The sequence below is a fragment of the Nicotiana sylvestris genome, chromosome 1, assembly GCF_000393655.2.
Source record: "Nicotiana sylvestris chromosome 1, ASM39365v2, whole genome shotgun sequence".
NCBI classification, from domain to species: Eukaryota; Viridiplantae; Streptophyta; class Magnoliopsida; order Solanales; family Solanaceae; genus Nicotiana; species Nicotiana sylvestris.
This window is the reverse complement of record NC_091057.1, coordinates 155,745,183-155,772,981: the sequence shown is the minus strand read 5'-3', so window position 1 is coordinate 155,772,981 and position 27,799 is coordinate 155,745,183. Positions and strand designations below refer to the sequence as shown.

The 27,799-nt window shown below is 35.8% G+C and overlaps 1 protein-coding gene, 1 long non-coding RNA gene and 1 other non-coding gene across 6 annotated transcripts; 1 reads left to right on the top strand and 2 right to left on the bottom strand.

The window, feature by feature from the left end:
* Positions 1 to 8,292: 8,292 nt before the first annotated feature.
* Positions 8,293 to 10,307, bottom strand: LOC104235431 (uncharacterized). The gene is made up of 3 exons (XR_713181.2): positions 10,197 to 10,307; positions 10,069 to 10,099; positions 8,293 to 8,453 (listed from the first exon to the last, which is right to left on the bottom strand). It is a non-coding gene; the product is annotated as an uncharacterized lncRNA (long non-coding RNA).
* A 721-nt stretch (positions 10,308 to 11,028) lies between these two features.
* Positions 11,029 to 19,884, bottom strand: LOC104235432 (U11/U12 small nuclear ribonucleoprotein 59 kDa protein). Of its 4 annotated transcripts, XM_009789190.2 has the most exons (10): positions 19,767 to 19,884; positions 19,523 to 19,677; positions 16,917 to 17,262; positions 16,711 to 16,794; positions 14,142 to 14,207; positions 13,691 to 13,763; positions 12,625 to 13,007; positions 12,400 to 12,440; positions 11,714 to 11,803; positions 11,029 to 11,552 (listed from the first exon to the last, which is right to left on the bottom strand). In XM_009789190.2, the coding sequence occupies exons 1-9, from the start codon at positions 19,770 to 19,772 to the stop codon at positions 11,725 to 11,727; spliced, it is 1,233 nt and encodes a 410-aa protein (XP_009787492.1). In that variant the 5' UTR covers positions 19,773 to 19,884; the 3' UTR covers positions 11,029 to 11,552; positions 11,714 to 11,724. The 4 variants fall into 4 exon arrangements, with proteins under 4 accessions (XP_009787492.1, XP_009787491.1, XP_009787493.1 ...); XM_009789189.2 differs by having other exon boundaries at positions 11,029 to 11,803; XM_009789191.2 differs by lacking the exon at positions 19,767 to 19,884 and adding an exon at positions 18,114 to 18,157 and having other exon boundaries at positions 11,029 to 11,803; positions 19,523 to 19,568.
* Positions 19,885 to 19,973: 89 nt separating this feature from the next.
* Positions 19,974 to 20,057, top strand: TRNAL-CAA (transfer RNA leucine (anticodon CAA)). Its single transcript has one exon. It is a non-coding gene; the product is annotated as a tRNA-Leu (tRNA).
* The last annotated feature ends 7,742 nt before the right edge of the window (positions 20,058 to 27,799 follow it).

The window sequence follows — 27,799 nt, the reverse complement described above, 5'->3', positions numbered from 1 at the left end:
CAGTTTATAATGCTTATCAACTTGCCTTAGAGCATGCTAGGCCAACTATTCCAACCCCTACTTCGTCTAGCTCACAATCGTCTAAAAGAGTTGCGGGCTTAAAAGCTCTTAAATCTTGGACGGAGTTCAGGGGTTCTCAAGGTGATAATTATGATGAAACTTCACATCTAAATGAGCTTCAAGTTTATTTGTCTCAGGGACTTGAAAAGGAGAATCCAGACGGCTCTTTTGATCTTTTGGAATGGTGGAAGGCAAGGGAAAAACATTTTCCTGTTCTTGCAAGGATGGCTCGGGATATTTTATCAATTCAAGCTTCAACTGTTGCATCAGAGAGCGCTTTCAGTCAAGCAAGACTGCAAATAGGTGATCATAGAGCGTCTATGAGGGATAGCTTGGAAAAATCAGTATTGTTTAGAGATTGGATCCGCTCGGAAAGAAGAAACTTTGGAATTGCAGAAGCACAACCGGCGATAGATGAAGCTTATGAAGAAATGATAGCGGAACTTGCGGAGGATTCGGCTTCGCCCGGAAGTGGTGATGAACAAGCTTCTTTTCCACCACCACCAACGCAACCTCCTCCGAACCTTGAAGGATTTATGAGATTTGTTAGAGATAATACATAGACTAATATGTAACTTGTATTTTGGCACATCTTCCTTAGTTTTTTTCCTTCTAATGGTGGTATTAGTACCTTGTTGTGCTCATTCCATTGGGGGAAGGATGACTAAGAAAGATATGCCATTTTTGGTAATAAAATTTATTGCTTCTACCCTTGAATATCTTTTCGCAATATTTCTTTGTCTTTACTTAGAATTATTTATAAGCTACAATATATACATAACATACAATATATACTACAAGAAAATATATAAGAGAATATATATACATAAGATACAATATATATACTACAAGAAAATATATAAGAGAATATATATACATAAGATACAATATATATACTACAAGAAAATATATAAGAGAATATATATACATAAGATACAATATATACTACAAAAAAATATATAAGAGAATATATATACATAAGATACAATTTATACTACAAAAAAATATATAAGAGAATATATATACATAAGATACGATATATATACTACAAAAAAATATATAAGAGAATATATATACATAAGATACAATATATATACTACAAGAAAATATATACATAAGATACAATATATACTACAAAAAAATATATAAGAGAATATATATACATAAGATACAATATATATACTACAAGAAAATATATAAAAGAATATATATACATAAGATACAATATATATACTACAAGAAAATATATAAGAGAATATATAATATATACTACAAAAAAATATATAAGAGAATATATATACATAAGATACAATATATATACTACAAGAAAATATATAAGAGAATATATATACATAAGATACAATATATATACTACAAGAAAATATATAAGAGAATATATATACATAAGATACAATATATATACTACAAGAAAATATATAAGAGAATATATATACATAAGATACAATATATACTACAAGAAAATATATAAGAGAATATATATACATAAGATACAATATATATACTACAAGAAAATATATAAGAGAATATATATACATAAGATACAATATATATACTACAAGAAAATATATAAGAGAATATATATACATAAGATACAATATATACTACAAGAAAATATATAAGTAATAAGTTATAATATATATACATAAGATACAATATATATACTACAAGAAAATATATTATGCATGACAATTTAGTGTTTTACTATTGTTTTGTTATTTTTCTTTTTCGTCAAGCACTTTAATAATTAGATCTACATATATACTACATATATATATTTAATATACCCATGATACTACAAGAAATTGCCTTAAAAAAAACAAAAAAAAAAAACCGCTAGGCCCGCGAAGCCCACGAGCCCGGCCCGTTAAGCCCAAGACCATGTGGGCTTAGGCCCGTCACGGGCCAGTTCCACCCGTTGAGCCCACGAAGCCCGGGACCGCCAGAGCCCAGGCCCACGAAGTCCGGCCTGTTTGGTCCACGAAGGCCCGGGCCCGACCCAAAATACAGCACTACCTTAAACAGGGAGGAACCCGTGTTGTGGACTTAGGACTCTGAGACATGGGTCACTGAACCATTTTTGCGAAAATGACCTCATTTTGCAAGAACGACCGATGTGTCTAAAAGCGACTAGACATGAAAATTCGACCAGGATGGGCCTAAAAGTAAAGAGACACCTATTTGTGGATTCAAAACTCTCTAGACACTTAAACAAATCACTTTGTGAAAATACCCATATTTTGCAACATGACCGATGTGGCCAAAAGTGGCTAGACATGCAAGATTTGGCTACCACCCTCGAAGCCAAAATCCTAAGAGTCATTAGGAAGACCAGACCCTATGTGGGCTGCCTATGTATCCCGCCCCGAAAGACGAGAATCAAGTATGTGTAGTTCGGGAAGATTGGATACGGGTGAGAATTAAAAAAATAGCTAATTTGAAGAAAACATATTTTTTGTCTTTTTTTTTTTTGAAAAATGATGGGAAAGTGCAAAATCTTTTTGGATTTTCTATTTCATTTTTTTGGGTCTTTTTCTTAAAAAAAAGTGAAAGAAAAACATAACTGGGCCTACTTGCTTTATTTTCACACTTCACCCTCTTTTCTCTCTCATTTTCCCTCAACCATCATTGGTCCGTCAAATGACCCTTTTTACCCTTGAAGCATGGAACATGTGGCACATAAGATGCATCAGGGTGGTCTTTTATTTTTGGGTACACCTGTCCTAGACGGACTCAACCCCTATATTGAGTCCCCAAAGTCAAATGCACATGATGCAGACAAACGTTCTTACTAGGGATCCAACATGAGGCTATGTTATTCTAGGTTTAAACTTAGGATTGTGTTCTAAACCTGGCTTACCCGAGCGGACAGCTCGAGCCGAGGTGGGGGCAACGTACCGGGAGCACGAAAGTCTACTCATCCTTGTTGCTGACCCAAGGCTCGTTCTATTTGGTATGACTTCTAACAAAAAAGTGGGTCACGCGTATGTGTGCACCATATTTTTAGAAGACTCAGAAGGGAGGCGTAAGAAGACAGTTTAATATAGTTCAAATAATATCAAAGCAGTAAAATAAGCGGCAATTAGCACATTAGGTCCACAAATACAGTAATATCAACAAATAATAAAGTCAAGCATAGATTATATTAACAAGCTCAAATTCTAAACCCTGAAGCAGAAGTTCTGGGTTCTTTCCTCAGCGGAGTCGCCAGAGCTGTCACACCTCCTTTTTTACCCGAAAGGGAATAAGGGAGTTTTTTCAAGTAAAGTGACGATAATCGAAATGGGATTATTTATTCAAATTCAGAGTCAACACTTGGGATAATTTATGGTGTCCCAAATCACCGGTTTAAAAGCTTGAATCGAGGAAAATTGACTCTGTTTAAAGGTACGTGAAACTAGAAGACCGGGTAAGGAATTCTGTTAACCCGGGAGAAGGTGTTAGGCATTCTCGGATTTCGTGGTATTAGCACGGTCGCTTTAATCATATACCTGTATTATTAAATTGTCTAATTACTATTTTTAAACCTACGTGAATCTATCCCCTTAACCGTTTTTATTTGCTTAATTATTCTTAATTATCTTTTAAAAAGCGAGACACGCGTACATATACTCATTTTGTTTGGCGCATCCAGAATCATGTCACGCATACGTATCCACAATTAATCACGTTTTATTAATATTAAGAAAGTTTGGTTGAAGTTGCTCGAACGCATACCTCAATTTGTTTTTAGAACCATAATTATGTCAGGCGGACGTGTACATAATCATGATGATAGATTAAGTCGCGCCTAAAGCAAGCTACAATGTTCACGAATTATATAATCCCTAATTCGACGATTGTGTGAAAAGGCCTGTGACTATAGAGTACTTTTACTAAATTCCAATCTCATTCCCTTTTAAGCTTTTATTTCAAGCATTCGACCAAGCCCAATTCTTAAAGGATGTGAACAAATTAATCACTAATGGGCTTTGTCCTCCCCGCTTCAATGGCCCAACAATCATTTAAAGAGGAATCAAATAAAATAAGCATCCCAAACATATAAATTAGAAGGAAAACACAAATAAAAATTAAAGGACATAAATGGGGATCCAAGGATGATAAGAGCTTTAGCTTCTTATGTTAACCTACGTCAATTTGAACAACAAGCTAGGGTGTCGACTTCACTTTCATATAAAGATACGTGCAAATTAATTAACTTCAGATAGAGAAAGAAACTGCTAGGGTGTCGACGTGCTTAAAAATATTGATTAACTCAAATTAAGGTGATAATAACCAAACCCATAACAGAAAAGATATCAAATCGTCCATCATAAACTCATTTCAAAGAGAGGAAGACAAACAAAAACTTTATGAAAATTGCACATGAATGCACCAGTTTTTCCGGTTTGATCAACAATTGCAAAATCAAACAAACCTCAGTTCGACATATAGACTACCCAGCAAATCAAAACCAACGTGAGCCAACATCACAGAATTTGACTGAAAACTGTGTAGATCTAACTAAATAGTGCAAAACCAAGCAGATTTTCAACAGGCTAACAGTTCAGACAAATGTCCAATATACTGCAGGTTATAGACTCAATTTACTGCTCAAATCGGCTGTCTCCACTAGATCAAACGAGCAGAATTCTTTATAGCAGTAACAGTGCAGACAAATTTTCGAACAAGAGAAGGAAAACAGAACAAATCTGAACACGTACATTCAATGCGATTCAACATTAAACTACAATCATAGACATTCCAACTTTGTCAATTATCCAGGTTCAAACCCAATTAATCCAATGAAATAAACTTGAGAGCAATGAAGTAATCATCCTAGACCTTAGCTGTGTGATTGAACTTCTAATTAACAAAGAGACAAAGCACCAAATGCCATATGTTTTCAAACAAAAAAGGGATAACGGACTGAAACACGCAAGAATACCTTTCATGGAGGAAAGTATCTCGATGTGCAAATCAGGAATGTCACTATTCAACAAACTCACTAGGCTGAAGTGTATGTTAGAGTCAAATTAACATTCAATAACCCTGAAGTGCGTGCCAACATGTGAATTACAGAGGAACTAATAAAGACAAGCAAAATTAACAATAAGTCGCATCACCAGTGAGCGAAATGCAACATGACAGGCAGAATAACTTGACTCTAAGCATGATTCACTTATTTTATATGCTAATTCACGTAACCAAACAAACAGTCGGGGTATTTAGAGAAAGCTATCAAGACAAGCATGAGCGCATATTAAACTATACCGTTTCATAATCGATTGAACATCAATCATTTAGGTCGCAAGGCAAACAATCCAAGCCAAAAGACACTCCAGAACATTTAAGTGTAACTCTCGTACATGTTCGCACAAATCAGCCCTAAATCCATTCCCTTTTTAAATCGACCAAACACTTTCCAAATTTGACAAACCTACGGCTCTTATCATGTTTCAATCACCATTAACAAGAATAATAAGGAAAGAGGTGAACCTGAATCTGCAAAATTATTCAATTAAGTTCGTTTGAAATTGAATACAAGTGAACTCAGCACTGGAATTTGAAGTAACAACAGCTGAGAATGCGACAGGATCCAAAATCCACAAACTCGGCCTCGAACAAACTTCGACTCTCGAACTCAATCGAAATCCATAATAAAAGTGAAATTTCCATTTTTTTTTAAGAAAACATAGATGCGAATATCAAACTTAACAACAATAATTTTTTTATTTTTTTGTATTGTTTCTGGAAATCCAAGAACAGAGAATAAACTCCCACAAACCTTAACTTTCCTCTCCGATTTTTTCTCCTTCTCAAATCCAAGACCCCTAAATCTCTTTATATCCCGAAATCCTCTGGAACAAGGCACACACTAATGAATGAAGGGCTGGGATCAATCGAAATTGATCCCACGTTCTCCATTAATCTAGCACATGCCTTCTAGAGGCTTCTTCACGTGAAAAAGAGGGGTGAGAATGAGAGAATATTCGAGTTCGTTATTTGTCAGGCCACGTGGAAGGGGGAGAGAGATTGGACCACGTGATTGGTTATAGGGGGAATTTTTCGGCGATTTGGGTGGTTATTTGCGGCAGAGAGGCGGAGGAGGGATTAGGGGCGCCGTTTGGGTTAGGGAAATTAGGGTTAGGTTTTCAAGGTTTGGGATTTATAAGTGGTCTTTATATGGGGGTGGGATTTAATTGTGTCCATTGGATGAGGCGAATCGATGGGCTTAGATTTAAGGGGAATGGGGCGGGTTTGGGCAGACGGATCGCTAGCTAAAGGGCTGGCCCAATATGGAATTTTAGAGAGGGGGTCTTGGGATAAAGGCTATCTGAAATTGGGTCAAGTAGGATGAGCTCAAAAATTGGGCTCCCTTTCCTTATCTTTTCTTAATTTTTAGCTTTACTAAATTTAATTAAAAATGCTCAAATAAAGTCTAATTTGTAGAATTACATTAATTGTTTGTTTTTAACATAAGAATAATTAATTAACTTAAAGCTAATGAAAGGAAATTACTAAAAATATAAAAATATAAAAACGGCCAATTTTTTTGATTTTTGTTTAATAATACAATAAATTTATGCAATTAAATCCTTAATGCAACTAAAACTTAAAATGCTATGCATGAAATATTTTAGACATTTGGTATTTTTCTCATGATTTTAAAATGTTAATATGCAACTAAATGCAAGCAACAATTAACAAAAATTCCTAAAAATTCTATAAAAATTAAAATAATTGAAAAAAGCTTATTTTGAATTTGTAGGAATATTTTGCGTCGGGCAAAAATCACATTCTCACACTGATAATATGTGCTAGGTTCAAATTCATCATGCTCAAGAATGGAATTAGAACAAGAAGGGGGAGATGTTCTGGAAAAAGAACAAACATAGTCCTGAAGATAGGTGGGAAGATGATGTTCCCTAGAGGATCTTCTCAGATACTGAGAAGGAATAGAAGATGAAGGAGTAGAAGAGATAAGGGCAGGAGCAACAGAAGAAGAAGGAGATGTAGGACAAAAAGAAAGAGTAACAATAGAATGAGAGGTAGGAGAGGAAGATGGAGCAACAAGAATAGAATGGGGAGAGGATGATGTGAGAGATAAAGGGGCAGCAGTATCAGAAAAGGAAGAGGAGGATGGAGATGAAGCAGAATTAGATGATTCAGGATAAACAGTAGAAGGGGTAGAACCAGGTATACAAGGAGATGGAATAGAAGTGGTAGTAGGATGGGATTGAGAGAAAGGAAAATAGTGCTCATGAAATATGACATCCCTAGAAATGAGACATTTCTTAGTGGTTAAATTGTAGAGTTTGTAACCCTTCTTAGCAAATGGATAACCAAGAAAGATGCATGGGGCAGCCCTGGGCTTTAACCTTTCCCTGTAAGGTATAGGAATTGTGGCATAGCATAAGCAACCAAAGAATATCAAATGAGAATAGGTGGACACCTTACCATACAACATTTCATAAGGGGACCTGTCATTGAGAAGTTTAGAGGGTAAATATTAATGATATAAGTGGCAATCAATAAACAGTCACCCCAAAATTGTAGAGCTAAACTAGACTGAAATAGCAACGCTCTAGAGGCCTCAAGAAATGTTTTATACTTTCTTTCAACTACCCATTTTGTTGAAGAGTATATGGGATACTAGTTTGATGAATTATGTCATGCTCTGAGTAGAAGGAAGAGGCAGAAGGGCTTGAACCCAATTCTAAAGCATTGTCACTTCTAATGGCTTGAACTTCAGTATTGAATTGAGTCTGGACCATAGCAAGGAATGCTTTTATCAAATCAAAGGCATTGCTTTTATCCCCCATTAGATGTCTCCAAGTAGCTCTTGTATAACCATCTACAATGGTAAGGAAGTATTTATTACCAGAATATGAAGTTGTATGATAAGGCCCCCATGTATCAATGTGTATGAGTTGGAAAGGTTTGGTAGTAGTAATGGAGCTATCTGGAAAAGGCAGCCTAGTTTGCCTTGAAATTGGACAAACATTGCAAATAAAAGGTTGTTTGGATGATAGTTGAGATAAGCCAGAAATCAATTTCATTCTAACAAAAGGGACATAAGCAAGTATTTGATGCCAAAAAACATCCATTTTATTCATTTAAGTAGTATTACAACTAGGTATAACAGTGCACATATTTCGTAAGCTAGGACAACTATAGTTACAAGTTGATGCAGAAACATGAGAAACAGGAATGGAACTAGAAGCAGGAAAATTACAAGTAAATGTAGAACTAGGAACAACAAATGAAGAATTAACATTATTCATGGATGGTGAATCTGTAAAGAGTTGAGATTGAGATGGTCTTTTCTAGACAAGCTTGTAAAGATCAATATCCAATTTACCAAGATCCCGAGGCTTCTTCAGAGAAGGGTCCTGTGGTATAAGTAAATAAGATTCATAAGCAAACGGGACAAAACATCTAAACTATAGAATGATCCTATGCACAGAAATAAGATTGTACTGAAAAGAAAAAATATATAGAACATTGTGAAGAATGAGGGATGGATGCAAGGCAAAAGAACTATTGCTGGTCACTTTTACTTTGTATCCATTAGGTAAATACACAAGATAAGGAACAAGTAAAGGAGTAAGATTAGTAAGAAAATCTTTATTAGATGTCATGTGATCAGTAGTCCCAGAATCAATTATCCAGGTTATATTAACTGTTTGAGAAAGCATGCATGAACTAGAACTAGTAACATTCAACAGATCACCAAAAATTAATGTACCAGCAAAATTGGCAGAAGCAATGAGATTAGGCTGAGAAGAAATATCTGACACATGAGACTGTTGTAATAGAGTCAATAATTGATTGTACTGCTCCATGGACAAACCAGGAATCATGGAAGTGTGTTCAAAAGAATCAGAAAAACTAGAATGAGAAGAACTATCAGCATTATGCCCAGCAGCAGCGAACTCAGGTTCAGCAGTGGCATTTGCTACAATTCTTCTCCCCTTTGTGAACTTGAAATTGGGAGGAAAATCATGAAGCTTGTAACACTTATCAATTAAGTATTCATGCTTCTTACAGTATTTGCAAAATATGGGGACTTTGGCCTGATCAACATTTGCCCTTTGATCAAAATTTATCTTTTGATTATAGTGTTGTTTTGGAGGAGGGGGAAACTTGGCATAATTGTGGACAGTTGTATTGAACGAGGCTGAGGCTGAGTCTGAATTGAATTGAGGAGTATAACTAATATGTCTCTTACTCTCATCTTGGAGCAATATGTTGTAAGTAAATGTCAAGAGAAGGAAGTGGTTGTCTCATAAGAAGATTGCTCCTAACACTAACATATATTTTATTAAGTCCCATTAAAAATTGAAATAACTTGTCCTCCTCCAATTCCTTTTGCAAGGGACAGTTACAGGGACTTACAGAATGTTGGCGCATGAAGGCCAATTCATCCCACAACCTCTTCAATTTATTAAAATAAGATGCAATATCCAGAGATCTCTAACAAGTGGAAGCTAATTCTTTCTTAATCTCAAAATTTTGGTCCCATTAACCGTACCATATCTAATTTCAAGTTGCTTCCAAATACACTCAGCAGACTCGGAGTATTGAACGCTCTCAGAAATCTCAGGAGAGAGAAAACTAGTTAACCAGGATATCACCATATTATTACATCTATTCCAAAACTTTAATTCTGGTGCATTATCAGATGGTTTGGGGCAGGTGCCATCTATAAAAGCTATTTTATTCTTTGTCGATAAAGCGACTATGATTTTTCTCTTCCAACCCCCAAACCCAGTACCAAAGAATGGTATGGGCACTAAAGAAGTGCCAGGAATATCAGATGATTGTATAAACAGAGGGCTCGAAGGTTCTGGGAAGTATGTAGAAGAAGAGCTGGTACTATCTCTCAAAGTCATAATGAAAACAATAGATCACGCCAATTTTATGCGAAAATCTACACATGCAAAACTCTAGGACAAGGAAAACCAATTGTAATAGACAAATGAGTGATAATAGGTTCAGATTTACCACACTTCTTCGCTACCAGAAGAAGAACGACCTGCAAAATGAGAGCAAACAACAAAAAAATCAATGAATCTGACGAAGCACAGATGAGACGAAGATGAGAGAAAATCCACAAAATCGTGTGAAGGTACCATCAGACGAAAGCTGTGCGCGAGATCTACGTGAATCCTCGCTCTGATACCATGATAAACTTGAAAATCCACGAGATCACCATGAATACAAGAAGATGGAAGCTTCTCGATTGAATCTGTTATGTTCTGTCCAAAAGAATGAAAAAGTCTATTACAGAACATGTATAAAATGATATATATATTATGGGCCTAAGCTACTGACCCGTCTACTACCACTATTAACTATATAAAATAAAATTACATAAGTTGGGCTCCTTTGTGACGAGGCCCAGATGCCAAATATTCTCCCGGTCCAACATTATTATAACAAATTTCAACATAGAATAGTGAAGTATTTTGATCGGCTTTGTCGATTGATTGCATGGTCAATGAAGATTTTGTCGAACGTCGAAGTCATGGTATTTACTTCATGCAAGATTGGTCTTTTTCACCTGTTGTTTAACTTAAGCAGGTATTGAATTTCTGACCAAGATCTTTCAAAAGAATTCCATACCACAGTTTTGGTAGTGTTTTGCTTAAGGAAGTATTCAGGTTCTGACCAAGATTTTTAAGAATGATTCCGTACCACTGTTTGGTGCATAACAAAAAGTTGACAGCATAAGGAAAGAGTTCCCGACATAACGAATTACAACATTTTATGATTTTCAAATAACATCCACATTAAAGTTATATAGAAAAGTCTATTATTTTATGCAGTATACAAGATATAATTTGAAATGAGAATACGTGTATTAACACAACGGAAATTAAACCATTTAAAGACAAAAATGCCTTCAAAATAAGTAATTTATGCATAACAATTATCTTATTTTTAATCATAACAATGCCTTCATAATTGATAACAACATGACAGTTGTTTGAATATCATTCACCATAAATAATCTCTGCAATATTTTTTTGAGAATAACACTCTGCAATATTATCCCATATAACAAGTATATGAACCAGACGACCCTAAATAAATTAACAAAATCTGTAATTCTTCCTACACAGTACTTGCCGGTTGAAGCTGAACATCTGCAAACATGCTTCCTAATATCAAATTAATAAGAATGATCACAAACATTGGTCAGTGAAGATTTATATAGTCAACCCCGACTAGTTTGGGACTGAGGCGTTGTTGTTGTTGGTGCTATACATATTGACGAAAAGTTGATATTGATGACTGAGACGTACAAGGCAAATGTTAAATCCATCAATCTGGTAGCTATCATGGCAATATCAGCTCCTGCTATTTGATACCCTTGAAAAGAATATCAGCATGTCCGGTCTCCTAGCAATGTCTTCTTTGATCAGTGTTGTGCTTGAATCAACCTGTCTCAGGACAAAGTCAGTCCATCATGTCTGCCCTTGAAGCTGTATTAATCACGACGCAGGGAGAGAGATTAGGTACATGCATTTTGTCTGTGTCCTTCAGAAGCATCAATGATGCAGTGCTGAAAGACCCCCGATAATTTAGTAGGATAACCATCAAACCAGGCAATCTAGAAAGTGATGCTTCTGCACTAGGGAACCACCTATAAGAATGTCATTTAGGCTTCACCAGGTAGGATGCCCATATCTCATCTGCTGGAGGTGGTGGCTGGACCCAATGCCCAGGTATTCGGCTGCATCAAGACACAGAAGTTTGGTGGGGGGAGAGGGCGAAGGGGAGTTGTTAGATACCGATACGTCTGGCATTTGCCATATGCAGACATAACTTGTCATGAAAAATAGGAAAAAATTCTATTTTGTTAGTTTAAATGAAAGAGATCCCAAAGAGTAGAGATTTAAAGGAGAACGTTGCGAAAAGACGCTAAAGGGTCAAATAGCACATTTCGAATGCAAAACAATATAGCTTTTCAACAATACAAAAGCAGTGAGAGCCAAATACCAGACTAGTTGTATGAATCTAATCCATCCAGCCTTATTAGTAGTATTCTTTTAGTGGCTGAGTCAAAAATGTTAAATCACACATGATTAAGTGAACTACCGAAATCTAAAAACTTGTATGGTGGTAATAAGGATATGATATCTAGGTGAGAATATTAACACATTGTATCAGAAAACGTGATTGATGTAAGCATCAAGAGATGTTCCTTTTTGACCTTTTTTCTCACATTTTCTGCTTGTTCTTTCCATGTCAGTGAAAACCTAGTAAATAAGGAAATGACTAATGCAACTGGTGCTTTTGTACCAGCAAGATTAAGCAAGATATATTTACCTTCCTCCAGGTCTGATGTATGCATCCCATGTTCTTCTTACCTGCATAGAAGGAGGAAAAGGTTTCATGTAGCGCAAGCCTATAAATTGTCAAGCATAATTAACTTTTACATTTTTTCTAGCAAGAACAATTAACATATAGAAACGAATAGAATGGCCTTCAATCACAATGATATGCAAATCTACTGCAGGAGTAAATAATTAGCAAGACATTAGCCAAGATCACCTCTATAAGCGTTCCCAAATCATGATTACTGCCATAGTAATAGTGATAAAATTCCAACGGTAGATTTGCGACAGAATCATGTAAGCTGGCTGAGCCTAGCCCTTCAGGTCCGCCCTTTTCCATCTCATTGACAGGCGTAGAACCTGATTTATCTTTACTCTCAGTCGTCTGGTCTTGATTTATTTTACTGGTACCAGTATTAGCATGCAGGTCACCAGGCTCTGATCTATGACTTTGAATTGTTTTCCTGGATTCCTCAGCAGTAGCAATTGCATCCTTAGCAGCATCTGTTTCAGCTGCTGCCTTTGCCTGTCGCTCTTCTTCCTCAACTGCAGCTCTTACTCTTTCTAGAAACTTATCATCCTCTTCCGGAAGAAAGTGACCTATTCAAGTATAAACAACGATGTTACAAATTAAGTGAAGAAGATTGATGTCTTTGGGGCCAAAGGGGAAAAGACTGAGGGTAAAAGGTAGTGTCTTTCATAAGTAAGGGTTCTACTCCGTCATCCCACAATGCCAAATGTTTACAGGTTTTAGCAAATTGTTGAGGAACTATATCAGCTTAATACAAATTTCCAAAATATTGATGTAATGATTTTCAGTAGCAGAACTCTCAATCTTTAGTTTCCGAATATCTATGCTGAAACGAACAGCATACATAAATAGTTACATATAGAAAACACAGTAGCTGCATAAGTGGGTTAAATTCTCCGCAGATGTCATGAAGCAAAAGAGGAAGCTGCCAATGATACTCACCCAGTTGCAGCATTAAAAAAGAAATTATAATCCCAAGGGAGAAACCACTGTTTCCTTCGCCAAATTCATTTTTCCCACTGAGCATCTCGTAGTTAGCAAACACTAATAAAAACTTATTTATGAGACTTTTAAAAAATCCATGTGGAAAACACTGCATGATTTTACTTAAAAAGTGCAGATTTCAACCACAAATATAGCAGTTCCACTAGAAACTGAGGAAAAAATAATTTATTTGAAAGGAAAGGATCGTACAAGCTAGGATAAACTAAAAGGAAACACTACGACAGATCAACGCCATTGGAATATATACCTTGCTTCTTCAACTTCTGAACCCTGATGGAACGTAATTCTTGCAATTTCTCTACCATCAATGCCAGCTCAAGCTGAAAGCAAAAATAAAAGTGACTCAACATCATCATACCATGAAATAAAGGGTACCACGATATTAAATTACTTGGGTATCATCTCAAATAAACCATAAAACCAGCCTCACATATCTTGTGGTATTGAAAAGGAACCTTTGTCTTTTTGTGGAGGAGGGGCTATGTCTGGCAGAATTTGTTTACAGGAAGAAGAAGCAGGAGCAAAACTAAGCCACATGGAAACATTGAACTGTGTCATGAATATGGTGCCACACCATGTCAAAACTCTCAGAAGTTTCTATGATCCTTAAGTTATTGCTAGATCAGTTGTGGAAAAACTATGGGAACTTCAACAATCATGTCCAGTCTGAATGAATAAGCGGTTAATTTCCTTCTCACCTCAGATTCTAGTCTCTTTTTCTCCTGTTTTTCCTTTAGCTTTGCTATTTCCTTCATCTTTTCAACCTGCACATAGACCCTCAGTAACTGAGCAATATGTAATGCAATTGAACATTTACTGTGAATATGGACAAAAGAAACTGTAGGAACTAAGTTTTGGTAGCTCAGTGACACTCAATGCATAGCCCAGAAAATCCAGAAGCATTTACTAGTATAGCATGACATCATAAAATAACACACATAATCCATTAGAACGCAATATACTAGTTCTTCTTATTAAGCATAAAATGCAGTGCAATGCTTCCGGTTATGGAAATTTGTGATTCCAAAATAATGTAAATACAGGAGGATTTAACGAAAAAGTTATGAGATTAACAAATAAGTGATATTATTAGGTATAAAGATCAGAAGAAAAACATGCACAACGAACGACATTATGTCTTAGGTGCATGTCATGGGTTCGAATCCTGCCGCAGACAGTGGAGAAGGTAGAAGGGCAAGCCCATTATCCATTGAGTTTCGAACCTTGCGCACTGACCCTCGGGTATCTGGAAACCACTATGCCTCAAAAGCAAGCAGAATGGTTAACTATGAAATTTAATATTTCTGGTAAACCAAGAAAAAAAGCAAATAGTGAAGAGTTGTTCAATGAATTGGATTACCCAACAGATCTATGAGGCAATAGCCTCACCATGGTGGGTAGGCTGTAAAAGGGCTGAAGTCAAATAATAGGTTCTTAAAATCTGATACGACTATTGCTCAATGGATATCCAATCAAGGATGGGAACTAAGATCCAGATGGTATTGTAATGATTGAAAAGTTGGAAAGAATCTCCACTCTTCTAAAAGAGCTAGAAGATACAGCACATCATATAATGAGCCTAACTCCCTGATACGGAATGCAAGAAACAATAGAATATTCACAGCAAAGTTTTGCTATCAGACTTTACTAGCAGCACGAAATTCATTTGATACTTGGGCTTGGAAACTCATTTGAAAAAGCAAAGTTCCTTTAACGGTTGTTTGCTTTAAATGGACAGCTTTATGTACATCTTCATTTTGTGTAGCGTAAAGCATTCTGTATATTCTTTTTTTCTTTTGTTCCTAAATGGTACATTGATGCTATCCCACTGTTTCTTCCCATAATCTTCTGCATATTGATGAACAGAAACACCATGGAGTAGCGCATTTTAAAATGTTTCAAATGTTCAAAATGTTACGATGAGCAAAGTTTTGAGGAGCAAGAAATGTATCAAATATGTTTTTGCTACATCCACAAGATAAAGAAACAGAAACCTTTTAAAGCATACTTAGTCACGAGAAATTTTACTTTGAGTCTCATACAACCAACAAAAGTTGTATGAGGACTCCTATAATTGACAAGTGGAATTGTGGGTCCACACATCACTGATTCGCTTCCAGCCCAAATCCTCTTCCCTTTCCCTTGACTCTCTGCACGTAAACCACCTCCACCCATTAACAACGACTCCTCTTCCCCTCTTATTCCATGTCTCACCAAGTATAGTAAATTCCTGCTAACATGTGGAAGATGAGTCTCACACCCACTCAACTTGGAAAGAAAGGAAAAAGAACTCTCAGATTATCTTTTAAATTTTGTCTTCTTTCTCTTTCGTCCTCTCCCATCCTCTTCAATTGCTTCTTTTCTACTACTATTATTTACTTTTTACCATATTTATGGCTTTTTCTAATCTTCAAAAATAATAATACCAATATTATATGATCCAATGACTCAACACGCAACCCCAAACTTATAAAAAAGAAAAATATAAAATATAAAACAACCACCATTGCAGTTGTGCCACCTTGACGTGGCTGTAAGGTGATTTTTGTTGAGGCATAATGATGGTGGTTCCTTAGCAATAAGTTAGTTTTGGATGTTTTGATGAAACAGAGAGGTGGTGACAATGAAGATCCCTGTATATTTTTACTGTGTATGGAACGACAGAGAGCTATTAGTATTATACAGGTGGTGCAGGTGGTATTTGGACGGTGAATGGGGTGGGGCGAAGGGATGGTTTTGTGGGCTAATGTCTATGGGTGCAAGGTGTAGAAATAAAATAAAAAATGGTAAAGAATAGAGGAGATGGAGTGATGGACCGAAAGGTTTGGTGGGTGAAATTGTTTGGATTTGCGGGGACCACAGTCCACTTGTCATATAATAAGTCCCTCATACAAATATTATGTGTCATATTTCACACAGAATAAAATTTCTCCCAAGATTAAGAACTAGTTAGAAGATATAAAATTAATAGGCTGTCAGTGAATAGCTTGAGAAAAAATAAAAAATAAATAGACGACGGTAAAATATAGACATCATAAATTTTAGTATACATTTGTTGTCTTCAAACATTTCATCTCACTATATGCACTATTTGTGGTTCTAATTTCTTTATTTTTTTTAAATATTTGTGGGCTAATGATTGAATAGTTTTAACAAGTGCTCAAACTCAAGCAGTACAAGCCAACACAGAGGGCTTCTACTGTCTCAAAAACAGGATGCGAATACTAAACAAGTAATTTTAGTACTATGCATTTTCAGTATCAATACCTTGCGTTTTGCAATATCCTTGGCTATCTCTCTGGCCCTCCACTCATCAGCTTCCATATCAATTTGGTCAAATTGCTCTCGCTCCTAAAGATTAATGCAAATCAGAAATCAGAATGCTAAAACAAATAACACAAACACCTTATACTTAGAGATTAAAATTGCAAAAAATAGTAAAGACGCTGAAAAAGCGGAATACGGTATAGCACCTTTGCTAACTTTTCTGCTACGTGTTTCCTCTTCCTTTTTCGCCAAAGTTTGTTCCTTTTGTACTTGTGCATTTTATTTACTAATCTAACAGCTGCAGACTTTTCTTCCCAAGGGACCATCTCATCTGTGATAACCCTAAAAGGTTCCAACTGAGCTCTCAATTTAGATATTAGGGTATTAGCCGCTTCCAGCGACAGGGATTCTTGGCTTTTCATATTGATCCTAGAATGCTCCATAAACTTCACAAAACTATCAATAGAGCCTTCACCAGCCCCATTCTCTGAACCCTCTTCGGATTTTTCTTTCTCGTCTTTCAACCTACTCAACATTTCCAGCTCCTTCTTCCTGCTCAAGTATTTCAAAATTCAAAAACTAGGAAGATAAATGGGAGCACATATACCAGATTCATAAACAATAACGCTTGTAATAGTGCTACTGATTTGAAGTTTCAGGCTTTAGTTACTCAACAAAGTTCTCACTAGCCCCAGTTGCTGAACCCCTCTCAGAATTTTCTATCTTTCAGCCTAATTAACATTTCCAGCTCTTTTTGCCTGCTCAAAACATTCCAAATTCAAAAGCCCAGAAGACGAACATGTAAGCACTATCAAATTAATACTCAAATAATGCGTACATAAAGGAGTTCCTCAATCAAAATTTAGCCCCATTTTCCGAACCCCCCCCCCCGGCCTAAGTAGCATTTCCAGCTATTATTATCCAAATTAAGAAATGTAGAAGCCCTAAACATGAACACTTCAAAACTGCATTTTTTTTTCTTTCTCATTTAAGCTTCCGTTGTTAGAAATCCACTGGCCTGAGCTTATTTGCAGGGGAAAGCCCATTAAGAGGGTCAAGCACTGCAAACAGTAAGATTCTCCATTCCTAGTGCTCGAACAACAAGACTCTGGTTATGAGTGGAGGGGGGACCCCTTACTATCTCACCACACCCTTACAATGCAAATAATAGTGCTTCTGGTTCAAAAACTTAGCCTCATTTTTAGAACCCTCGTCATATCCCCCACCCCCACCCCCACCCCCCTTTATTACTCCTTTAATTCCATTTTATGTGACACTATTTAATTTTGGCGAAATATATAAACGGCCCCTTTAAGTTGACCACAAAAATCAAACAGCCTCCTCAACTGACCCATTTACCATTTAGACACTTCAAGTGACTATTAAGTGTATCAAGTAAATACCCGAGTGCAGCAGACTACATGTGTGAGTTACAATTGCCAATGACCTGTCAAATGAGCCAATTAAACTACGACACGTGTAATTTATAATAAAAAGAGACACATATTATTAACAAAAATAGAAAATACATCTAAAGAAGAAAAATAAACACCTTTCCTATACTTCTATCAAAACCAGCGCCTATCCCCCTCCCCACCCCCCTCCCTTTCATCTTCTTCTGTGCTCCCATTCCCGTCCCCTCTCCCCTGCCTTTGGCAAATCCACCCGACAAATTAAAACTCATACAAATATGAAATAACATAGATTAGCCAAATAGAGAACCCACTAAGGGATCACTAATGGACCTCGCCAGAAAAGCTCCTCTTATGCGATCTCTATCGCCGGAAAATTCGTTCTCCAAGCAAAACTATGATTCTATTGGAATCTTCAGTCTTCTCTCTCCGTTATTTTCTTGATTATGAAATTGGGCTTATATCACTTTTTTCCTCTAATTTATTATTTTTGGTGTAAAATTACCTTTAAAATTGTCCGCCGATGAAGATGAAAGAGGGTGGAGAAATTGTGTTCTTATGGTAGAGATGAGGGTGATAGGAATGGCAAAAAAATTGAGGTTTTTCGCAGCAACAACATTTTTGTTGCTTCTTTCGCTGGATCTGGGACTGATTTTGGGTTGACATAACTAGGCGGAGCTCTGAAGGTTACGAGCAATAAAGTTTTGTGGTGAAAGGTGATAGTTTCTGGTAGTTTTCGGTGCTTAGTTCGAACTTTAATGGCTGATTTTTCTTGCCTCTATGGCAGTTTCACGGTGGGGTTGAGGTGGTTTAGATCAGAAGAAAGGTTTAGTTGCAGCTGTTTTAGCTAGCTACTATGGTGCTCTAAGGTTTCTTGGTTTATTTTCAAAGAAAAATAAAATTAGGCTGAACAAATGACTTCACGCGCTCAAAATTTTGTTTGCAAACACGCATATGCCTCATCAGCAACATGTGTTTGCTTGATACACTTAATAGTCACTTGAAGTGTCTAAATGGTAAATGGGTCAGTTGAGGAGGTTGTTTGATCGTTGTGGACAACTTAAAGGGGCCGTTCATGTATTTCGCCTTTACTTTTTAGTCTTTTTAACAAAGAATGGCACCTTTCTCTAATTGAAAACAATTTTTCTTTGATCTTTCAATGTTACCCTTCACTATGATTTTATAGTCACACAAAAGATATGGCAGGTTTAAACCACAAGTTTCAAAAATCTTTATTTCTTTCTTAAACTCCAGTCAAACCACGTTCATATGAATTAAACGGGAGGGAGTATCATTTCCAGCTCTTTGCAATTGCTCAAAACCCAGAAAGACCTAAACAGTAAAAACTACTATATGATTCACATTCAGTAATTCAAAGCTTTAAGGTTTATGTTACTTACAAAGCTGTAGCAAGATTCATGGTGTCGTGTAAGTTTTTGAGGTGATCAACCACGTTGGCGGCATTCCAGAAAGTACTAGACGCCGGTGGAAAAGCCGGTAATGGCGGAGGTAATGGGCGGCCGTATTGTGGTGGCCCCGGTGGATTCATCGGGTACTACAAGTTTATTCAGACAAATAAAATCAGCTGAAAAATGTGTACAACATTGAATCCATTGAGAAGTTGTGGAATTAAATTAAAATTACCTGCATCTTTGATTAAAAATGTTAAATCCTAGCAGATGTGTGAATCGAAAATTCCAGGCAGCAATTGGTTATCGATTCGCGCCTTCTGAATATTGGTCTGCGAATAAGGGCTCAAGAATGAGAGCATAGTCGCTATTAAACAAGGATGTATAGGGGATATAGGATATAGTAGTTTAAATTATACTATTTATTTAATGTAACAAGCAAGTCAGGATGGCCGAGTGGTCTAAGGCGCCAGACTCAAGTTCTGGTCTTCGAGAGAGGGCGTGGGTTCAAATCCCACTTCTGACATTATGGTTTTACCTTTTTTTGTTAGATAGTTCCTTTTTCCCCTTTGGCTTGTGTTTAAAGGTATTCTTTTGGGTAAGTAAGATGACTATATTATTCAATTTATATATGTTTGATTTTTTTTTTTGTTTTATAAATAAATTTATTTGTTTTATATGTAAGTCCATAATATATATTAAAAAGAAAAAATATCAAAATATTGACATTATGGTTTTACCTTTTTTTGTTAGATAGTTCCTTTTTCCCCTTTGGCTTGTGTTTAAAGGTATTCTTTTGGGTAAGTAAGATGACTATATTATTCAATTTATATATGTTTGATTTTTTTTTTGTTTTATAAATAAATTTATTTGTTCTATATGTAAGTCCATAATATATATTAAAAAGAAAAAATATCAAAATATTGATAATTTAGAGGATAAAATAGAATGGAAATTGAAAGTTTGATAAATTTGATTTGAGTGGCCTTTTGAATGCTATATACATAGTTAAGTGACTTTTCTATTACTAAAAAAATAATTTTACTAGATAATTTCGATATAATTAAGTGATCGTTTAAGTAATAAACTCAAGATTTATATGACTTTAACACCTTACACTAAATGATACTTGTATGGGTCAAAATCTAATCAGAAGAACCTTGTATAAGAGAGGATAACTAAGAGCCAATTAGGCTGAGGTCATGCTTAAGAAGTAACATATTGGTGAGTTGAGTAGCTAGAGTCGAGGTCGAGTACTCAGATCGGCCCAAACGACTAGTTTAGTAATAAGGTATTCTAAAGGAATATTCTACAGAATATTCTCTGCACTTGTACTTTCATTGGGTAAAGGATATGTCCCATATAAGTAGGAATAGAGAGAGAAGGGGGGAGGGGGGCATGTAATATTCTATATCTTAAACTCTCTCTTGAAAAGTTGACTCTCAAGTAAATTACAAGCGTTGCCTTTACAAAAAAATTCGATTTGTTGTTGGTCTCAAGCTTTCTCACATCAGATCCGAGAGAACTTTCTATATTCACACGTTTGTTTGTCTTACAACATTGTCAGAGAGATAATTATCCACCTCATTGAATATTTGGGTGAATCATTCTCTCTATTTACATTTATTGCCATTTATTATATTTATTGCTTGCCATTACTCCCGCGTACATTCATAGCAATACCATTAAACATCCCCTTGGTATTAAATAGCCTTGAATACAATTTTACATTATTGATATCAATTAATCTCAGATCTAGGATTTATTATATTTAACTAGAATTTACCCATCATCATCTTATTTAATTAATTTAACAAAAAGGCTTAACACTTTTTGATCAAACAATTTGGCGCCGTCTGTGGGGATTTTCTAGGTAAAGTTTTAGTTTCTTCCTAGATCTAAAAAAACGCACAAAACTTTGCAAAATCCTGTATTTCCTTGTTGCACAAATCTGACATGGCAGGCAACGGAGAGGAAAAGAGAAAAGTGATAGCCGACCTCACCGCCAGTCTCTTTGACACCATTAACGAAGTGGATGAAGCGGAGGGCGAAGACATAACACCAAACATCTCTCCCAGGCGAAACAGCTCACCTCCGCCTCTCAGTAGCGTCACTACCTCGCACGGTAAGGGTGCCTCTACATCCACGATAAAAGAAGCACCACCACCAGTGAAAAGGTTACTTGAGGCATGATTGACAAACATGCTAACCGGCTTCCTCGACAAGCCCGCTCGGAAGTCGAGTAGGAAAAAGACAAGGGCTAGTGTCACATCAGCAGCTGACGAACAGCACGCCCCCTCCCCTCCTCCCTCCTCCCCCTCCCCGTAACAGGTATTACTCACCATGTTAGTGATGCAGGTAATGACACCCTAACAGCCATTTTGAGAAAAATGGAGGAGATGGAGAACGAGAACAAAATGCTCCGTAGCCAAATGAAAGAGCACCAAGAAAGGATAGACAAAATACCAGGTGTAAGCACGTGATTTTTGCTTCACGGACAGTCACTCCAAAAGAAATAGTAACAAAGGACCTCGCTGTACAATTTTCAATTTTCCGTAACGTGTGCTGCTAGTCATGTGTGGTTCTGTCCATTTTGTCCATTTTTACATTATTAAACAAAATACAAAATGTGTATGTCCTGGTAATTAGACCATAATTCATTCAGTAAAAGAAAATTCACAAAAATATTCTAGGGTGCGATTTAACCTATTTAAATATTTTGATAATTATGTTTGTTTGAATTTCATTTTGTTTTTAGTTTTAAGATTAGAAAAAAAAAGGAAAAAAGAAAGGGAGAAAAGAATGAAGAAAACGGTTTGGGCCAAGGAAATAAACCAAAAATAGGCCCAAACCAACGATCTGACCCGGTCCAAACCAGGCCTGCCCAGGCACCTCCTGAAACGACGTCGTTTCAGGCAAATCAATCTGAGCCATCCGTCCCAGCCAATCCAACGGCTCAGGACCCCTTTCGACGACCCGTTTTCAAACCCGACCCAATAACCAGTCTGACCCAACCCCCCACTTAAACCAAACGACCTCGTTTAACTACCAAACGACCCCGTCTCATTTCTCAGGATCAGATCTAAGCCGTTGAGATCATCTGATCTAACGGCTCAGATCCAATCAGCCTCCCCGTATATAAGCCTCCTATCGTACCCCGCACCCCTTATACCAACCCCACCCTTCATCGTCCCCAAACCCAAATCTGAAACCCCCCGAACCCTAGCAGCCGCCCCAGTATCCCTCGCCATTAAAGCCGGCGGCATGAACGCCGATGACCGCCTCCTGAACACCCTAGGACCACCTCACTGTCCTGAACACGAATCCACTAACCACGAGCCTCGAATCACTTTCGTTCGTCTCGAATCTTCATTTGAAGATTTGAGTCGAACCCGGATCTATGCCAAACCATCCCATCTTCATACCAGACACTCCCCTGACCTTCCTCGTGACCAAACCAAACTTGGTTTGGTCCGAATCTACCCACAACTCCCTAAAAATCAGATCTGGAAATCCAGACTTTAGAACACATGCACCTGGGGAATCCGGCCGGTTTGGACATGGGTTTGAGGTCTAATAGACCTTAATCAAGGTGTTCTCATGTGAGAACACCCTGATTAAAGTTTGTTCGGCCTCAAAAGTTCGAAGTTGAATCAGATTTGGGTCTGTTTGATTTAAACATTTTCGGTAAGTTTTCCTTTCTTTTGTGTTAGTTTTGATTAAGTGGTCAGCATGTTTCGTTGTGTTTGTTTGTTATTTTTTGTTATTTTTCATTCGGATTTCTTCATCTCTGTAAAGACCTTTTATTTGGTCGATTGGTTTCTGTGTATGATTTAAATGTATCCTATGATAAGCATGTCCGATTAGTATAGTCGTCGCATGAATAAACTTATATAGGTTCCTAGTGACTGACCAAGTTGTCCGAAGCCCTTTAGGTCCCTGTAGGTGTTGTTTATTTGAACGACTGATCATTACCTGTTATGATTAGTATAGTCGACTCGATAAATGTCGTCGATCAGTTTTCTGTAACTAATGAATCGAATGAGCTAATAATGTTGCATGACTAATTGAACCTTGCCATTGACTGAATGCCCCAGCATTGTTTGAAATGGTCCGTTTGCATTGTGAAACTGACTGAAAAGGTTCAGTCCAGGCAGTCTTGAATTTGAACTTTCATCAGTTCAAAAATGCCCTGATGCTGCAATAGGCAGGGCAGTAATAATCAAGGTCAAGCAGGGGTATTCTGGGGTTTGAAAAAGGCAGAAAAGGTTAGTTTAAATGAAGCTGGCAAGTAGGGTACTAATTAAGATTAAACTAATACTAATGGGGAGCAAGACATAAGAGTATGGGGCTTAAAATGAATAAATAAAATGAGCCCATAACTCTTGATTAAACAAAAGACCAGGCGTGGGGAACAAAGGGGCTGGCACCAAAGATGCTTAGGCATGGGCTTAAAGGGTATGGGCATTCTGCCAATTGGCAGGGCAGGCAGCTCAGCTGCACTAGTGCATTTGGCCTATAAAGAGGCCATTTGAGAACTTAAAGCTGAACTTTGAGTCTTCAGAAAAAAGAGAGAAAAGGCTGGAATTTTAGTCTTAAAGCTGAAACTTTTAGTCTAAAGAAAGGTTTACTGAGTTCAAAGAAAGCTGAAAAACATAAGTTAGTTTCCAAATAGATTGTAACCAAACACTGCCTGAAAGTTGTATAAGAGTGCATATTGGTCAAAGCTGTCTTGGCCAAGTTCTGTTGCTTGCATTGGCTGAGTTGTTTATGGTTGTTGAACTGGTAGTTTTACTGCGTTCGAACCCTCAGTTACTGCTGTTATTTCCCTACTCTTTCCTGGGATTGTTGGCTTGGTATTCGACTATCTGCTGTCGCACCTCCTTTTCGCCGCGCCCGCAGGGCGCGTGGGGAGTTTTCTCCAATTGAAGGACAGTCGAAACGGGATTTGTTTATTTGTTTTAGAGTCGCCACCTGGGAATTTTAAGGCGTCCCAAGTCACCAATTATAATCCCTGAATCGAGGAGAATATGACTCTGTTTATTATTCTGCGAACCAGAAATCCTGAGTAAGGAATTCTGTTAATCCGGAAGAAGGTGTTAGGCATTTCCGGATTCCGTGGTTCTAGCACGGTCGCTTAACTGTTTTTATTATTGGCTTAATTACCTTGATTTTATTAAATACATTGATGTTACATGTTTTTACTACCGCTTATTGATGACCCTTCTTTGAATCGAATTACGCGTACGTATATTCGTGTTAAAAAAATTGCGGACTTGTGTCACGCGTACGTGTACACAATAACTTTTTATAATATATTTATTAAGCAATCATTTTTCGAAATTGTGTTGGATCAAGAATATTTGTTTTTCTTGAATAATGAACCGTACATCTCGGGTTTTTATGAAATTGATTTAACGCCTTTTGGAAAAATCCTTTTATTAAATATTCGTTCGAAATTGCGCGTACGCATAATCCGAATTTTTGCTTTTAAAAATATAATCAGGGTACGCGAACGTATCCCTAATTGTGCAAAATATTCGTAATGATATTAGGGATTTTCCACAAATTGTTTATTATATCTATACATTTTTATGTGAAAATCATGATAAATTCCCATTTAAGGTGCCCTTAAATTCTTTGAAAAGAATTTACAATTTATTAAATGTTGACCGTTGATTATATTTTCCGAATATAAGTTATATTCATTTCAACTATTCAATTTCAAAGGACAGAATACAAATATGATTAATATTATTTAAAAAAAACAAATATGACATATATATATATATATATATATATATATCAAAGAATAAATTGCATATAAAACTGAAAATGAATGATTCATAAAGGAAGGAAATATTTTCCAAATTTTTTTTTCATGATTTACTTAATGCAAATTCTATTTCTAATTACCATTGATATCAAGTGTTGCAATTGGTACTTATACATCTCGTTTCATTCTCATATAATCGCTTTTAATCTAATAAGCCTAATTATTTGATCAATTTGTCTTATGAAGGTATATAGGTATCGAGTTTATAAGAAAGGAATTATTATACAAGTTAATTCAATAAAATTACCTTACATGCAACTTAACTGTATATCGTAAACATTCATAACATTTTAACATTGTAACAAGCTACATCATATCACCTTTCGCCAACGTTTATACACACATCTATTATCTTATAAAAATATACCAACAACACCATCTTAACCTTATTTAACAATAAATATCACTACTGTAATTTTCTTGGCACTTCTACATCACTTCTTGCTTAACTAACAACAAAATTAAATAATGACCAACATTCATGCCATATTCCCTACTTTGACAATTTAATATGATTAAACTAATGAGATAATGAGCTAATATTATTACAAATCTTTATACGAACTTTTAAAGTAAGACAATTAGCTCATAGCTATCAAATTGAATTCACTACTAATTAACTAACATAAAACAAAAATGAAATTTAAATTGATGAACTTGGACAAATAGAAAACAGAATTTCAATTCAAACTTCATTGATGAGTCATGTTGAATCTCTTTCCAACTTAAAATTTAAAAGACATGTACCTGGTATTGGAAAACAAGAGAAGATGAAGCTGAGAAGCAGCAACAGTAGTAACAATGTAGCACAACAACGACAGTCCAGCAACACAGGAATAGACCAGTAACAGTAGGAATAGTAGTAAACCCAGGAGACTATAAACGACTCCAAGTATAGAGAAGAAGTAAAAGGCAGGAAGGTTCTGACTATTTCAGATCTTAAGCGAGGCAATGAAACAGTAACTATTCTTTTCAACTTCAAAACTCTCCAAAATGAATTCTGTCCCTGTATATTCAGTGTATCCAGAATGTATATCGGGTGTATACTTCTCACTCCGCCCCCTCTTTTTTTCTTCTCTCTATCTAGTTTTTCCTCTCTTTTTTTCCACCCTTCTTCCTAAATTTTCTCTTCTATTTATAGCAAAATTTTCGAAATTTTCAGATTTATTTTTTTATTATTTTATTATTTTTTTAATTAAAAGAAATCCCACTTACAAATTGCTTTTATTTTTTTAGAAAAAGAAATCCCACCTTTATTTACTTTTATTTTTAAAATTCCAACTTTAATTACTTTATCTTATTTAAAATCCCACTTTTTATTTTTTTTAAAAAGAGAATCTCACTTTATTTAACTTTTCTTTAAAAAACAAACCACTATCTTTTCTTTTTCTTTTAAAAATGCTACTTTCAATTACTTTAAATTTTTTTAAATTTTCAGATACCTTTATATTTATTTTTTAATTCCAACCTTCTTTTACTTTTAAATTTTTTTTATTTTTTTTTAAAACTTTTTTTTTTTAAATTTTCTACATTCTTTTACTTTTTTTTTTTTAAAAAAAAAACATTCCCGAAATTATTATATATGTTTTTTTAAAAAAAATAAAAAATAAAAATAAAAAAATAAAAAAAAATATTTTCGGATTTTTTTATATATAAAAAAAACAAAAAATAAAACTATTAATAATGATAATTCACCTTTTATTTTTTATTTTTTTGGTTTTGTTTTGTGTTGGACAAAAATGAAGATGGGGTGTTGGGTTAATGGAGCGGACCGGGTCGACCCGGTTTGAAACGGACCGGGTCATGGGGAAAGTTGGGCAATTATTTGGGCCTGTGGTTTGAAATTGAAGAAGTGGCCCAATCCGATTTTTCTTTGTATTTTTGTTCTCTTTTCTTCTTTTATTTTTCTAAAACTAAATTATAAAAGTACTTAAATTATTATTAAGAACTAAATTAAGTTATAAAAGCGCAAATTAACTTCCAATAACAATTAACGCACAATTAAGTAATAATTAAGCATAAAATTATTCATTTGGACATTAAATGCTAAAAATGCAAAAGATGCCTATTTTTGTATTTTTTATTAATTTAACAAATAAACATGTATAGACAAACATACAAATAGTTACACAAAATATCACAAAAATTGCACACCAAGAAAAATTATTTTATTTTTTGAATTTTTTGGGAGTAATTCTCATATAGGGCAAAAATCACGTGCTTACAACTGCCCCTCTTTGCCCGAAGACACGAAGGGTTTTCGTGCAAAGATAAAGCGAGCGATTTTTGCCCATCCGAGTACTCAGTGTGAAGCATTTTTTTTTTTTTTTGAAAAAGATTTGACCGAACCTTTGCTTCAAAGGTTTCCTACATATCCTGGGCTAAACAGGAATCAGGTCAATGTAGTTCGGGAAGTTTTGGTAGCTGGGACT